At 47.4% G+C, this 15,938-nt stretch overlaps 1 protein-coding gene across 1 annotated transcript in view; it reads right to left on the reverse strand.

Annotated features, from left to right (window-relative positions):
• The window catches only part of EFHC2 (EF-hand domain containing 2), a 141,113-nt gene extending 131,608 nt beyond the window's left edge, over positions 1-9,505 (reverse strand). The window contains exons 1-2 of the mRNA XM_033949229.1: positions 9,356-9,505; positions 5,889-6,077 (exon numbers count right to left, since the gene is read on the reverse strand). Of these exons, the coding sequence (XP_033805120.1) occupies positions 5,889-6,077; positions 9,356-9,397 (231 nt within the window). The 5' untranslated portion in view covers positions 9,398-9,505. The remainder of the gene's footprint in view (positions 1-5,888; positions 6,078-9,355) is intronic.
• Positions 9,506-15,938: the final 6,433 nt, after the last annotated feature.

A 15,938-nucleotide genomic window follows, 5' to 3' on the forward strand; every position in this document is an offset into this window, starting at 1 on the left:
GATTTTTCTGCCTCCAATCGGGAGAGCGACAAGAAAGAAGTCAAGTGGCTAGGTTCAAAGAAAACATATTTAACTGTTCGGTGATGCACTAGACACTTACAGGGGTGTCGTAAATAAAAGGTAGCACCTAAGAATGTAATACCTGGCTTCAACATTAGAAATTCACGGCGACGCTTTTGAGTCTCTCGTGATAAATCAGGGAATATCTGCACTTTAAAGCCCATAAATTCTTTCTGTCTATTTTTAAAGAATACCTAAGTGCTTTATATTCAAAGCATTTTTCCCTATCTGCCCCGGTGGGCTCAAACTCTATATAATGTACCTGGAGCAATGACTTGTCCAGGGTCACAAGGAACAGCGAGGAATTACGTTCAGTTCTTATATAAAATCTTTTCTCTAATTCCACCTTTTTTTCTTTTCTTTCTTTTTCCCCATCCTATTGTTTTTTACCATATACATCTCTCCTCTGAACTTTAAAAACGCTGACTGTAGTTCTGTTCCCTCTCACCTTTTGCATTAGTTGGTCTGTATGTCCAATTGTCTACCCCATTATTTTAAATTGGGTGTAAAAATATATGTTTATATTTTATCAATTTTTGTATCTCGCTTAGTAAAACTAAATAAGCGATTCATCAAAGTCAAATAAACTTGAACTTGAGGGATTTGAACATAAGAAGTGCCGCTGCTGGGTCAGACCAGTGGTCCATCGTGCCCAGCAGTCCGCTCACGCGGCGGCCCTCTGGTCAAAGACCAGCGCCCTACCTGAGACTAGCCCTCCCTGCGTATGTTCTAGTTCCACAGGAACTTGTCTTTGTCTTGAATCCCTGGAGGGTGTTTTTCCCTATAAAAGCCTCCAGAAGAGCGTTCCAGTTTTCTACCACTCTCTGGGTGAAGAAGAACTTCCTTACGTTTGTACGGAATCGATCCCCTTTCAACTTTAGAGAGTGCCCTCTCGTTCTCCCTACCTTGGAGAGGGTGAACAACCTGAGGTTGTTGCTCTAACCCAGGGATCTCAAAGTCCCTCCTTGCACACAGATCTCATGCATATTCATTGGGGAAATCCTGAAAACCCGACTGGATTGCGGCCCTCAAGGAGGGACTTTGAGACCTCTGCTCTAACCCCTGTGCCACACACTCTCCACACATGAAATATGAGGGGCCGCCGAAAAGTTCTCAGTCCAACCAACAAAGTCGGGTCAGTCTCCATCGAGGGCTAGACACAGGTGCTGATTCTATAAACGGCGCCTAAATCAGCCGGCACCTAAAATAAATGACGCCAGCCTCATGTCAAGCAGACTCGGGCGCCGTTCACAGAATCGCTAGCAGTGCCTAGATAAAAAGTGAGGTGCCTGAAATGCAGATCAGGGGTTTTTACAGGCCTATATGTCAGGTGCCTAAGTTTTTGGGAGAATTGCGTTTAGGCATTAGGCGCTGCTAAGCACCATGGGATAGGCACCTATCCAATTCTATACACCTATCGCTCAATTAATTATTTTTTTTTAACCGATTATTAAGGCTATTAAGAGTATTTTGCTAATTGAGGGCTCTTTTTAGCACAGGCCAGTGAGGTAAACGCTCTAGTGGTCATAGAATTCTTTTAAGGATTGGCGCAGTTACATCGCCAACCCATGCTAAAAACTTCTACATAAGAACATAAGAAACGCCTTCACCGAATCAGACATTTTGGTCCATCCAGTCCGGTGACCCGCACACGCGGAGGCCAAGCCAGATGTTCCCCGATGAAGACCTGTTTTTTGTCGTTTTGTTTTGTTTTTTATAATTCTTTATTCATTTTCCAATCTTACAACAAGTGAATTTTACATAACATCACAATTTTCATATAACACTTGTAAAAACATTCCAAAATTCTTATACCAATTAATCAATACCCCCACCCTAACCCATCCCCTTCCCCATCCCTTATATTCTTCCATGTGATCTGATCTCTGATCATTAGAATAATTAGTCAATGGTCCCCATATTTTCTTAAAATTATTATAACTCCCTTGTTGTAACGCAAACGCCTTTTCCATCTTATAAATGTGGCAAACTGAATTCCACCAGAATGTATAATTTAATTTCGTATAGTCTTTCCAGTTTTGAGTAATTTGTTGCATGGCGACCCCTGTCAATATTGACAATAACTTATTATTTTTTTCAGAAATCGGATTCTGAGTTCTCATCGCTGTACCAAATAAAATACAGTGGTACCTCGGTTTACGAGTGCACCAGTTTGCGAGTGTTTTGCAAGAAGAGCAAAACATTCGCAAACTTGGTGCCTCGTAAACCGAGCTTGCCTCGCTATACGAGCGCCCCCCGCGATCCGGCATCCCCCCCGCTCGCGTTGCTCCCCCTCCACCGCGATCCTACTCCCCCCCCCCCCCCCGAGCAGTCAATGACACCCTTTACCCAACTTGGCACCAGTGCCGGTGCCTGAAGATCCTCCCTCTTCTGGCGCGGCCTGAGCTGGGCGGTGCGTCGGAGATCCTACTTCTTCTGGTCTGGGCTGGGCTGGACTGGCTTTGAGCATTTGCGCATGCTCAAAGCCTTCTGGTCTCGCTCTCTCCAAGATTGAGAGCGAGACCAGAAGGCTTTGAGCATGCGCAAATGCTCAAAGCCAGTCCAACCCAGCCCAGATCAGAAGAAGGAGGATCTCCGATGCATCGCCCAGCCACGCCAGAAGAGGGAGGATCTTCGGGCACAGCACTGGTGCCAAGTCGGGTAAAGGGTGTCATTGACTGCTCGGGAGGGGGGAAAGTAGGATCGCGGTGGAGGGGGGGCAATGCGAGCGGGGGGGGAATGCCGGTTCGCAGGGGGGGGAAGCCGGATCGTGGGGAGGGGTTTTGAACAGCGTCGGATTCCTCAAGGGGGGGGAGAATAGAGCAGCGCCGGTAGCCTCGGTGGGGGGGGAAGGAGGAGGTGGAACCAATCAAAGCAGTTTCCCTTACTTCCTATGAGGAAACTTACTTTGATATACGAGCAATTTGGTTTACGAGCATACTTCTGGAACGAACTATGCTCGTAAACCAAGGTTCCACTGTAATATCATATGAGAGTCCTACATGATTATCCAATAATTTATTAATTTGGGGCCAAATTAGTTTCCAAAAAGCATTTCTACAGGGACAAAAAAAAATCAAGTGTTCTAACGTCCCTACTTCTAATCTACAATGCCAGCATCTATTGGATCTATTGCTATCTAATTTTTGTAAACGTGTTGGGTCCATAAAACACGATGTAACAAAAACAACCACGTTTGACTCATAGATGCTGATTTTGTAGACCTTAACCTCCAGGACCAAAATCTTTGCCATTGAGATGCAGAAATCTCCTGTCCAATCTCAATACTCCAAATGTCCCTAAGTCCAGTTTTCTTTTTTTTATTTAAACAGCCATATAATATTTTATACCATTTTGCGGCTTGGTGACCCATAAAATCTGCCTGTTTACCCATATCCATCAATGTGATTTGCAAGAAAGTGTGCATCCAACTTGCCCTTGAAACCCAGAATGGCCATTTAATAAAACCTAGTGTAAGTTAGGCGCCCATTATAGAATCAGCCCCTTAGTCCACTTTTTTTCGTTTTGTTGGAAAAAAATACAGATTGAAAAAAGCTGGACTAAGTGTAGAGCCCTCGAAGGAGACTTCCCCGGCTTTGCTGGTTGGGCTGAGAACTTTTCAGCAGCACCCTCATATTATTACCGTGTTCCCCCGAAAATAAGACCTACACCGAAAATAAGCCCTAGCATGATTTTTGGGGTAAATCTTAATATAAGCCCTACCCCCCAAAATAAGCCCTAGTCGCCAGCAGCAGCTCTTCCCCGCCAACCCCCCTGCCAGCCTTTCCATCTCTCCCGCCGACCGCGAGACCAAAATACTGTACCTTGTAACAAACGTCAGCATCGCAGCAATGTAAACAGGCTGCTTCGTGGCCATTTGATGTCATCAGCAACGCGGCGCACACACCCGGGCAGGAGAAGGACGCGAAGCAGCCTGTCTACATTGCTTCAAAGCTGCCGTTTGTTACAAGGTACAGTATTTCGGTCTCGTGGTCGGCGGGAGAGAAGGAAGGATCAGCGAGTGGGTGCACAGTGGCGGCGTGGGGAGGGAGGGATACAAGCTGCACAGGTCCTGCTGCACAAGGGATGGTAGGGAGGGATAGAAAGACACTGCACAAGGGGATGGGTGAGAGGTTGTGGTAAGAACAGATAGCGTAGCTGGTTTTAAGAAAGGTTTGGACAAGTTCCTGGAGGAAAAGTCCTTAGTCTGTTATTGAGAAAGACATGGGGGAAGCCACTGCTTGCCCTGGATCGGTAACATGGAATGTTGCTACTCTTTGGGATTCTAGAATCTTGCTAATCTCTGGAATTCCAGAATCTTGGTATTCTTTGAGATTCTGTATGGAATGTTGCTACTCCTTGAGTTTTGGCCAGGTACTAGGGACCTGGATTGGCCACTGTGAGAACGGGCTACTGGGCTTGATGGATCATTGATCTGACCCAGTAAGGCTATTCTTATGTTCCTTTTAGAGGACTGTCCGGGCTCCCAGATAGCCTCTCCAAAACCCGGAATTTGTCCGGCCACACCTGGAGGTCCTCTGAGTATGCACAGATGATGTTGCACACATGCTCCAAGCCCTCCAGATGCGGCTGGAACTCATCCAGAAGAGAGGGGACAGGGCACGGTGAGGCTGAGAGGCATTATAAGGCCAGGCTGTGGTGGAAGAGTGGGGCTGGAGGCAGAACAGGGCGGGGGTCATATGTCCAGCGTTTCACAGAGAAAAATATGATAATCCTAATTATACCTGCTTGTGAGGGAGTAAGGGGTTCTCCCTCACTAAGGCTACAATTATATCACTGGACAGCAGAGGGGGCTAGCCAAAATGGGGGTGTAACTATATGTCCCAGAATGCACTGAGCTCTGCAGCTCAGAACTGAGCCACAAGAAGGGAAGTAAATCAACCCTGCTAAGTCAGAGGGGCGGGACTAAGGCAGAGAGGAAGATATATGGCCTAGCCTGGTGTGTTTCCAAAGAGGTCCATTAGGAAGAGAATTCAATGAGCAAGGAAGTCTCAGAGACAGAAAATTTCCCTACCCATGGGTTGGAGCAGAGCCCTGGGAAGAAAGAAAGTAAGAGAGAAAGTGTCAAGGTGAAATGGTGAGTGGACTGCTGTATGGAATAAACTGTATGGAAGTGCCTTGGAGCATGACAAAGCCTGAATACCATAAAAGCAAAGAAATATTGATGTCCTTGTGTTGAATTAAGAGTTTACTTTGAACCCTGAGCCAGTGAAGAAACAAGACTCGGAGCTAAAGTGGTTATACTGTGAATGTTTGGGTGAATGTGCACAGGGTTCCAGGAAAATCAGGACTGGACTATGCCACACTGCTGTACACCACCTTGGGTGAATCTCTTCATAAAGGCGGTTTAAAAATCCCAATCAATAGACACGGGTCGGTTCTTTGGGGATAGGTGGGGGCGGGGGGTGGTGGGCCTCTTAGGGGCTCATAAGAGTCCAGGGCCTCGGAGTGCCTTTTTGTCTCCTCTGGCCTCGCTTGTCCAGAGTAGATTAGAGGGGGGGGGGGGTTGTTGGCTGTTACTCATTTCCTGTAACCTGCTTGCTATAATGTTGTATATGATGCATCATTGTTCGTGCAGTACACCATTTGTATGCCTTTGCTATTGTTGTTTGCATCAATAAAAAATTGTTTGAACCTAAAAATCCCAATCAATCAAATAAACAGGCCATGGAAGATCAAGAAACCTATCCCGGCTTTATTTGCAAGATCTTATGAAATCAGAGTTCCAGATACTCTGGATCTAATGCATTATTTTGAAATATGTACACCTGCCCTTTTTTTATTCTGATAAAATTCACTTCACTTACCTGTTTATCGAATGCCACCCATGAGGGTGAATCACTTCCTACTCCCCGTGGGAATATACTGTGTTTAGGGGGCAGCTTCTGTCCCCCAAAGGGACCACCTCCAATGCCGGACTTGGCTTCACCCACCCACTTGGGAATTTTATTGGTGAAATCAAAATGCTGAGATTTGTGGAACTTTTCCTTCCCAAGCTGAAAACAGAATTCCAAAAGAAAAAGTGAAAATCAGACCTCAAATTGTACCTCTTTTTAGTTAGCTTTAATTATAATTTCTGCAAGCAAAGTAACAGACCATCAATACAATATACAAATTCACATTCTGCTACATTGTCAACAGACATTAGTGTGGATTGCAATAGAGTTAAATAGAAGGAAGTAATCCTTCCTGATTTACAGCCATAAATTCCATAAACATCTTAAGGAATACCTAATAATACAGTCTCAACAAATAAAATTATATTTTAACAGTGGCGTACCTAGGGTATGTGGCACCCGGGGCCCATCATTTTTTGACACCCCCCCCCCATGGAAAAAATATTTTTTGTAATGACCATGAAACGGAATAAATGGTCAGAATAGAAACAGGCAGTGAAAATTTTCTTATATTCCAAACATAACATAACATAAATTATGTCTGAATTGTCATGACATCAGAAGTACATATGGAGTAGTTGCAGGTGATGCTTGGGACAGTTCTGATTGTGTTAGTTCGGTTTTATGTGTTTTTTGAATAGAAGGGTTTTTATTTCTTTTTTAAGGTTTTGCAGTATGTGGTCGATGTCAATTGGTTGTAGGGTTGGGGGTCGAGTGTTGCAGCTCGAATGGCTAGGAGGTTGTCAAACAGTTTTTTTCTTTTGACGTTTTTGGTTGGAGGGTGTGTGAATGGTGCGTGAGTTCTCCTATGTCTGTTTGAAGTGGATTGAATTATTTAGCTGAAGAAATTAGTTACCCCCTCATCCCACACACATTAATTCTCTTCCATTATAAAAAAACATTGATAAGTTCCCAGAAAAATAATACATTAAAATAAGAAGTGAAAACAAAGGCCCCTACAGATGAGAACATAACATAAGAATAGCCTAACTGGGTCAGACCAATGGTCCATCATGCCCAGTAGCCCATTCTCATGGTAGCCAATCCAGGACACTAATACCTGGTCAAAACCCAAAGAGTAGCAACATTCCATGCTACCAATCCAGGGCAAGCAGACACTTTCCCCATGTCTTAATAACAGATTATGGACTTTTCCTCCAGGAATTTGTCCAAATCTTTCTTAAAACCAGCTACACTATCTGCTTTTCCCATAACTTCTGGCCACTTCATTTTTAAGTTTAGATCTTTCCTTTCAAACAGAGACCTTGCTAGATGTCAAATACAGCACAAGGTAACTTCACATGGACTTAGCTGTGCAGGAAATGTGAATCTCCTCATACACCCACCATATAGTGCAAAAATGTGCAAAGGTCTGTTTATTTCTTTCGATCACTACATAGCCTAATGCCACACAAGCAGCGCTGTTACAAACATATTCTGTAGATCAATGCTAAGGATAACAAAGTTTCCTTCCTTGGACCAGAAGGAGATACTGATAAACCACTGGAAGAGATTCCAAAACAACACCCAAAGACCCACTCAGTGTGTGAACCAGTTGAGTGGAGTGGACTAACTGGGGGGTGGAAATGGGCCCGGAGTTTGCTCAGCAGAATTTCCCAGACCACCTCTTCCTCTCAACACATTGACACGCTGCCACCACCATCACTAGAAACACCTCACTGGGTAGGCTAGCTATGCTATAAACTTTATAAAACACATTATTATATTTTCTTATAAAGCACATATTTTAACTGAACTCTCTGATATCCTCAGCCTTTCCATTCACAAAAATAGAAGGAAGAAAAGTTCCCATTTCCTGCTGTCTCATGTCCCCGGCCTATACAATATTTTTTTTCTGCAGACCCTTTAAAAGTCTGACCAAATCCTCATTTCACTTGCATTATAAAGTACTGAGGATGCCATCTCTCCCTGAAGGCCTGCACCCCCCCTTGAAGGCCTGCCTGCCTGTCACCCCCCTCCCCCTTGAAAGCCTGCCTGCCCGCCCGCCCCACCCTGAAGGCCTGATGCCCCGACCCACCCCGAAGGACCGTTCACCCCCCTGGCCTCCCCGCAGTACCTATGAAGCAGCCGCAGCAGGATCGCAACGTCAGCTATCCCTGCGCTGCTTAGGAGCTGCTTCCTGCGCCGCAGACCCGCCCCCTCCTCTGACGTCAGAGGAGGGGCAGGACCGCGGCGCAGGAAGCAGCGCCCAATCAGCTCAGGGATTGCTGACGTCGCGATCCTGTAGCGGGCTGCTTCATAGGTGTGCTGGAAGATCAGTGGGGCGAGCGGTCCTTCGGGCGTGGGGGGGAGACTGAGCGGCAAGGCAGAGAACACCCCCTCAGGGCTGGCACCCGGGGCGGACTTCCCCCCCCCCCTTGGTACGCCACTGTATTTTAAAGACATATGTTTTCAATAAATTACAGAACCTTTTTCTAAGACGGTTCCGTTCTCAAAGCCACTGGGAGAGCATGCCTGGATTTTACAGCTTGATAGGAGAAGTGGAATTTTCAAGCAGATGGAAATAAAAGTTAGAAGACAGGGGCTTAGTTTTCTATTATATTAATTCTTGGGGAAATCCACTGTTTATTCCTACAATAAGCAGCATAAAATCTGTTTTAGTACGGGAAGGGGGTGGGGAAGAGCGCCCGGGGAAGGGGTAGGGAGGGGCGCCCAGGGAAGGGGGGAAGGGGTAGGGAAGGACATCCGGGGAAGTATGGGGAGAAGGGTACGGGGAAAGGGAAGGGGTGGGGAAGGGCGCTCGGGGGAAGAGTGGGGAGGGGGTACGGGAAAGGGGTTGGGAGGAGTGCCCAGGGGAATGGGTGGGGAGGGGCACCCGGGGAAGGGTGGTGAGAAGGGTACAGGGAAAGGGAAGGGGTGGGGAGGGGCGCCCAGGGAAAGGGTGGGGAGGGGGGTACGGGAAGGGGGTGGGGAGAAGCGCCCAGGGGAAGGGGTGAGGAGGGGCACCCGGGGAAGGGTGGTGAGAAGGGTACAGGGAAAGGGAAGGGGTGGGTAGGGGCGCCCAGGGAAAGGGTGGGGAGGGGGGTACGGGAAGGGGGTGGGGAGAAGCGCCCAGGGGAAGGGGTGAGGAGGGGCACCCGGGGAAGGGTGGTGAGAAGGGTACAGGGAAAGGGAGGGGCGCCCAGGGGAAGGGTTGGGAGGAGGGTACAGGAAGGGGATGGAGAGGAGCGCCTGAGGGAAGGGAAGGGGTGGTGAGGAGCGGCCGGGGGAAGGGGGGTACAGGAAGAGGGTGGGAAAGAGCGTACGAGGGAAGGGGTGGGGAGCGGCGCCCCTCACCCTTACTACAGGCCGCTGCCTACTGTTGGGGAAACGGGAGAGAAAACGAGCCACATGAGTGTCCGTGAGCCGCCACTTACGTTCCTGTTGAAGGAGTTCCCGGGCAGGAGGGGTAACGCCATGTGGGCTTCGCTTCCACGGAGTCAGCCTCCCGCCGTTGTCACGGAGACGGCGTGGTTTGCGCCCGAGTTGCCTGGAAACGGGCGACTGACGGCCGCACGTCGTAGCGTCCGCGCGACGTGACGCGCTCGAAGAGGCGGGGCGGTGCTTCCGGGGAAGGGCGGGGGCAATTGGGCGGGTTTCCCGCCAAACTGCGCTGTCTCTTTTTGGCGCGCTTTCGTTTTCGAGCCCTCCTGCTTTTTCTCTTCCGCGTTCGTCAGCTTCGGTTCTGTAGCAAATAAAGGGGTGATGGGGATCGAACCCCTCTGTGACAGTTTCCTGTGCATAGCTGCTGCCTTGCAATCTCAAAGAGGGCTGGGGGGGATTAAGGCTTGGGAGAAGGGGAGCATTTTGTTCCCTTGTTTGCCTTCGAACTGGAAGGAACTAACTTAGCCTCAATTAAGAGCCATAATCGCATCACATGACCCTTCTTTCTTTTCTTCTTAATATTTCTTGGCATTATGATTTCATCACAGGTACTGTTACTAGACAGCTTACCTCAGGGGTGTCAAAGCGCAATCCAGTCGGGTTTTCAGGATTTCCCCAATGAATATGCATTGAAAGCAGTGCATGCACATAGATCTCATGCATATTCATTGGGGAAATCCTGAAAACCTGACTGGATTGCGGCCCTCAAGGAGGGACTTTGAGACCCCTGGCTTACATAAAGAAATCGCTGATTCCAGGTGTTTACAGAGAAAATCACTGATTCCCAGCACGTTCTACATCGTGTTTTGCCTCTCCTTCAGGAACAGGCCAGGTCTCCCATCATGTTATTGGCGGTTTCACCCTATTCACGATGGATTTTAATAGAAAACAGAGAATAACATATGAAAAAGTTATTTGCGAGTTTTCTGTATTTGCGGTTCTGTTAATCCCCTATCACAGCGAATACAGAGGGAGAAGTGTACACTGCTTTAGGATGTAAATTTAAAACCAGTACCAGCCAAAAAGTCTCCCTGCTTGAATAGGTAACTTGGTAGTTGCAGGGACTGACAATGAGGAAGAGATGCTAGAAATACTAACCCAGACATGAGCAACTCCAGTCCTCGAGGGCGGGCTTTCAGGATTTCCCCAATGAATATGCATGAGATCTATTTTCATGCAGTGCTTTCAATGCATATTCATTGGGGAAATCCTGAAAACTTGATTGGATTCTGGCCCTCGAGGACCGGAGTTGCCCACCCTAACCCCTCTTGGGGCAGGAGGGGGAATTTTCAAACTGCAGTCTTGTTAGTCTGGTGCAATGGTTTTCAAATGGTATGCAAATGTCTCATGTATATTCATTGTGGACATCTTGAAAACCAGACTGGCCAGTTGGTTCCTGAGGATTGTTCTGAAAACCACCAGTGTAACAAAAATGAATGCCACCTTATAGACTTATCAAATGTATTCAGGCCTGAGCTTTGGAGGAGTTCACTTGTTCATGCCTGGATAAACTGGTTAATCTGTAAGGTGGCACTTAAAATGGATAAATGTAAAGTGATGCATGTCGGTAACAAAAATCTCATGCACGAATACAGGATGTCCGGGGAGGTACTTGGAGAGACCTCCCAGGAAAGGGACTTGGGAGTTCTGATCGACAAGTCGATGAAGCCGTCCATGCAATGTGTGGCGGCGGCGAAAAGTGCAAACAGAATGCTAGGAATGATAAAGAAGGGGATCATGTACAGATCGGAGAAGGTTATCATGCTACTGTACCGGGCCATGGTGCGCCCTCACCTGGAGTACTGCGTCCAGCACTGGTCACCGTACATGAAGAAGGACACGGTACTACTCGAAAGGGTCCAGAGAAGAGCGACTAAGATGGTTAAGGGGCTGGAGGAGTTGCCGTACAGTGAGAGATTAGAGAAACAGGGCCTCTTCTCCCTTGAAAAGAGGAGATTGAGAGGGGACATGATCGAAACATTCAAGGCACTGAAGAGAATAGACTTAGTAGATAAGGACAGGTTGTTCACCCTCTCCAAGGTAGGGAGAACGAGAGGGCATGTAAGGAAGTTCTTCACTCAGAGAGTGGTAGAAAACTGGAACGCTTTTCCGAAGTCTGTCTTAGGGGAAAACACTCTCCAGGGATTCAAGACAAAGTTAGACAAGTTCCTGCTGAACCAGAACGTACCCAGGTAGGGCTAGTCTCAGTTAGAGAGCTGGTCTTTGACCAAAGGGCTGCCGCGTGAGTGGACTGCTGGGCACGATGGACCACTGGTGTGACCCAACAGTGGCAATTCTTATGTTCATGCTAGAGCTCAGATTGTGATGTCATAATGCCTTATTCCACCAATGCCTAAGCTCCGTCCTCATCCACACAAGCCTCAAACCCTTTCAAATCAGAAGTAGCAACATTCTAGAGCTCAGACTGTGATGTCATAATGCCTTATTCCACCAATGCCTAAGCTCCGTCCTCATCTGCACAAGCCTCAAACCCTTTCAAATCAGAAGTAGCAACATTCTAGAGCTCAGATTGTGATGTCATAATGCCTTATTCCACCAATGCCTAAGCTCCGTCCTCATCTGCACAAGCCTCAAACCCTTTCAAATCAGAAGTAGCAACATTCTAGAGCTCAGATTGTGATGTCATAATGCCTCATTCCACCAATGCCTAAGCTCCGTCCTCATCCACACAAGCCTCAAACCCTTTCAAATCAGAAATAGCAACATTCTAGAGCTCAGACTGTGATGTCATAATGCCTCATTCCACCAATGCCTAAGCTCCGTCCTCATCTGCACAAGCCTCAAACCCTTTCAAATCAGAAGTAGCAACATTCTAGAGCTCAGATTGTGATGTCATAATGCCTCATTCCACCAATGCCTAAGCTCCATCCTCATATGCACAAGCCTCAAACCCTTTCAAATCAGAAGTAGCAACATTCTAGAGCTCAGACTGTGATGTCATAATGCCTCATTCCACCAATGCCTAAGCTTCGTCCTCATCTGCACAAGCCTCAAACGCTTTAAAATCACATGTAGCAATATTTGAGAGCTCAGATTGTGATGTCATAATGCCTCATTCCACCAATGCCTAAGCTTCGTCCTCATCTGCACAAGCCTCAAACCCTTTCAAATCAGAAGTAGCAACATTCTAGAGCTCAGACTGTGATGTCATAATGCCTCATTCCACCAATGCCTAAGCTCCTTCCTCATCTGCACAAGCCTCAAACCCTTTAAAATCATGAGTAGCAACATTCTAGAGCTCAGACTGTGATGTCATAATGCCTCATTCCACCAATGCCTAAGCTCCTTCCTCATCTGCACAAGCCTCAAACCCTTTAAAATCATGAGTAGCAACATTCTAGAGCTCAGACTGTGATGTCATAATGCCTCATTCCACCAATGCCTAAGCTCCTTCCTCATCTGCACAAGCCTCAAACCCTTTAAAATCATGAGTAGCAACATTCTAGAGCTCAGACTGTGATGTCATAATGCCTCATTCCACCAATACCTAAGCTCCACCTTCATCTGCACAAGCCTCAAACCCTTTCAAATCAGAAGTAGCAACATTCTAGAGCTCAGATTGTGATGTCATAATGCCTCATTCCACCAATGCCTAAGCTCCATCCTCATATGCACAAGCCTCAAACACTTTCAAATCAGAAGTAGCAACATTCTAGAGCTCAGATTGTGATGTCATAATGCCTCATTCCACCAATACCTAAGCTCCGTCCTCATCCACACAAGCCTCAAACAGTTTAAAATCATAAGTGTTCGAGGCTTGTGTAGTTAAGGCAGAGCTTACGGGAATGGGACAGGGACAGGGACAGCAACAAAACTTGCAGGGATGGGACAAGGAAACCGAGTTCCTGCAGGGATGGAGACAAATTAGTCAGAGACCAGGCAGTGGGCCTGATTGGCCGCCGCAAGAGCGGACCGCTGGGCGAGATAGACCTCTGGTCTGCCTCAGCGGAGGCAGCTTCTTATGTTCTTATGTGTCATTCTCTACTAGCTGCCCATAAGGTAGCATTCTAGGGGGGGAAAAAACATCTGTTGGATCAGACCAGAGCCAGGTGCATCTTAATACCTGCTTTGGGAAGCTTAAAATGAATTTTGCTTACGTTAAATTAAATTTGGTAAACCCAAAAAGCCCATCACCCGTCTTTTTCCTGCTCTTGCACATTCCATTGTTCCCATCTTCATCTTTCAGCTCCTGCTTTCTTTTCTTCATTACCACCCCCAGGCACGCCATCCTGCCGACAGCAGAGCATAGCCAGAGAGTGAAGAGTTGTTGACTCAGCTGACAGGCAATTGCTTCTGATGAAGCTATAACTTGGAAGTCCAGGATTAAGCCGTCTGTCATTTCGTTCCTAGTACTTTACCCTATAAAGGAGAGAGAAAAAGTGGAAACTGAACACCTCTCCTCAGTAACTGAGAGGATATCTGTTAGGATTATTAGATGTCTGGGAAACTCCGGCCATGCTCTTTTTAGAGGACTGTCCAGGTTCTCGGACGGACTTTCCAAAACCCGAGTTCTGGCTGCCTCTGGAGAGCTTTCAAATAAGCGTGCACGGATGACGTCAATACGCATCCATGCACACTGGAGTCTCTCCTGACCCGGCCAGAGGTCCAGCACAATGACATCTCATTAGCACGCGGGTGGCATCATCACATCGACAGCTACAGATGCAATGGTCCTCCAGACTTGGCACTGAGCTCCAGGAGGTTCATGTGGGGCGGAAGCAGGTGTCCTCTTTTTTTCTCTGAAACTTTTGAAATGCATTTATAACGGGAAGCCAAGGGCTTGTTTGCCCTAGAGCTTGCAAAGGATTCAAGCCAAATTTAGACAAGTTCCTGCTGAACCAGAACGTACGCAGGTAAGGCTAGACTCAGTTAGGGCAATGGTCTTTGACCTAAGGGCCGCCGCGGGAGCGGACGGCTGGACAAGATAGACCACTGGTCTGACCCAGCAGCGGCAATTCTTATGTCATAGAAACATAGAAATAGACGGCAGATAAGGGCCACGGCCCATCCAGTCTGCCCACCCTAATGACCCTCCCCTACCTTTACCTTGTGAATAGATCCCACGTGTCGATCCCATTTGGCCTTAAAATCAGGCACGCAGCTGGCCTCAATCACCTGAAGTGGAAGACTATTCCAGCGATCAACTACCCTTTCAGTAAAAAAGAACTTCCTGGTGTCACCTCGCAGTTTCCCTGCAGATGTCCTGCAGATCGCCTAGTTGGCGGGTTTGCTGTGCCCTATACACAAATTCTAATTGCACACAGAACTGTCATTAGGTATAGAATACTGGTTTAAGTCTGCAATTACACGTACAAGCACTTACATTAGCCAAATGCTAAATTAGCTAAATGCTCATGCAGAAACACACATACAAAAGGGTGCCGAAAAGTTCTCAACCCAACCAAGAAGGAAATGACGTGGAGCCATGAAACTTACAAGTTATTCCACATATTCATCCCTAAGTTCAAAACACTTGGCACATCATGTCTGAAGTTTCTGTAACCCCTTCCAAAAAAATACTCCGATGTCTAGTCGCTGAAATACTACGCCGCTCCTGCAATCACCTCCGAATCCCTTGAAAATTGTCACCCTGTCAAACTCTTTTTAAGGTTTGGAAGCTAGAAAAGTTAGGTGGAGCAAGATCTGGTGAGTAGAGTGGATGGTCTATGCAGTGAAAGGTTTGGACAATTTCCTGGAGGAAAAGCCCATAGTCTGTTATTGAGAAAGACATGAGGGAAGCCCTGGATCGGTAGCATGGAATGCTGAAGGCTATTCTTCAGTTCTTATAACTGTGTCAAAATATCCATCGTTTTTCCAGCTTTGTGAGCAGGTGCATTGCCTTGCAAAAAGGTAACTGTTCTGCAGCTTCCCTCTCCTTTTTTCTTTCAATAACTCCCTTAATATATCTGTAGTGTCTCAGCAATTGTTTTCACTGATATTTGCCAATCTGCCAAAATCAGGTCAATTTCAGACGTTGACACTAGAGAATGACACGGTGGTTGTTACCCTCGGATAGCCACAGGTAACCCGCCGAAACGAGGAGAGAAAAATTAGTGGTCGCTGCGGGGACGGGAACAAGGCCATTCACCACCCCGTGGAGCAGTGAATGGTCTTGTCTCCGCAGTGAAGCCAGCATGGATCGTGCGGTCCAGCATCTCCACCCGATCGTCACATCCTACGTCCTGCCATCTCCCTCCCTCCACCTCACTTTAGGTGCCTGTTGAGTACAACTTTAATTCTTCTCCCAGCCACACGCTTTCAATAAGCCGCACGTGCGCAGCTGCTTGAATTGTTGAATCTCCTCCTCTGACGCCACCAGGAACAGGAAGTTGGGTCAGAGGAGAAGATTCAACAGCTCAAGCAGCCGCGTGTGTGGCTTATCGAAAGCATGCGGCTGGGAGAAGAATTAAAGTCGGACTCGGCAGGCACCTAAGGTGAGGTGGAGGGAGCTAGATGGCAGGGCGCAGCAATCGGGCGGGAGGGAGCTTCTGGACCACGCGATCCGTGATTGCGCATGTTCCCTCACACTAGGTAGGAGGGAGTGGACAGTAGTTG

The sequence above is a fragment of the Geotrypetes seraphini genome, chromosome 6 (assembly GCF_902459505.1).
Source record: "Geotrypetes seraphini chromosome 6, aGeoSer1.1, whole genome shotgun sequence".
Classification (NCBI taxonomy): Eukaryota; Metazoa; Chordata; class Amphibia; order Gymnophiona; family Dermophiidae; genus Geotrypetes; species Geotrypetes seraphini.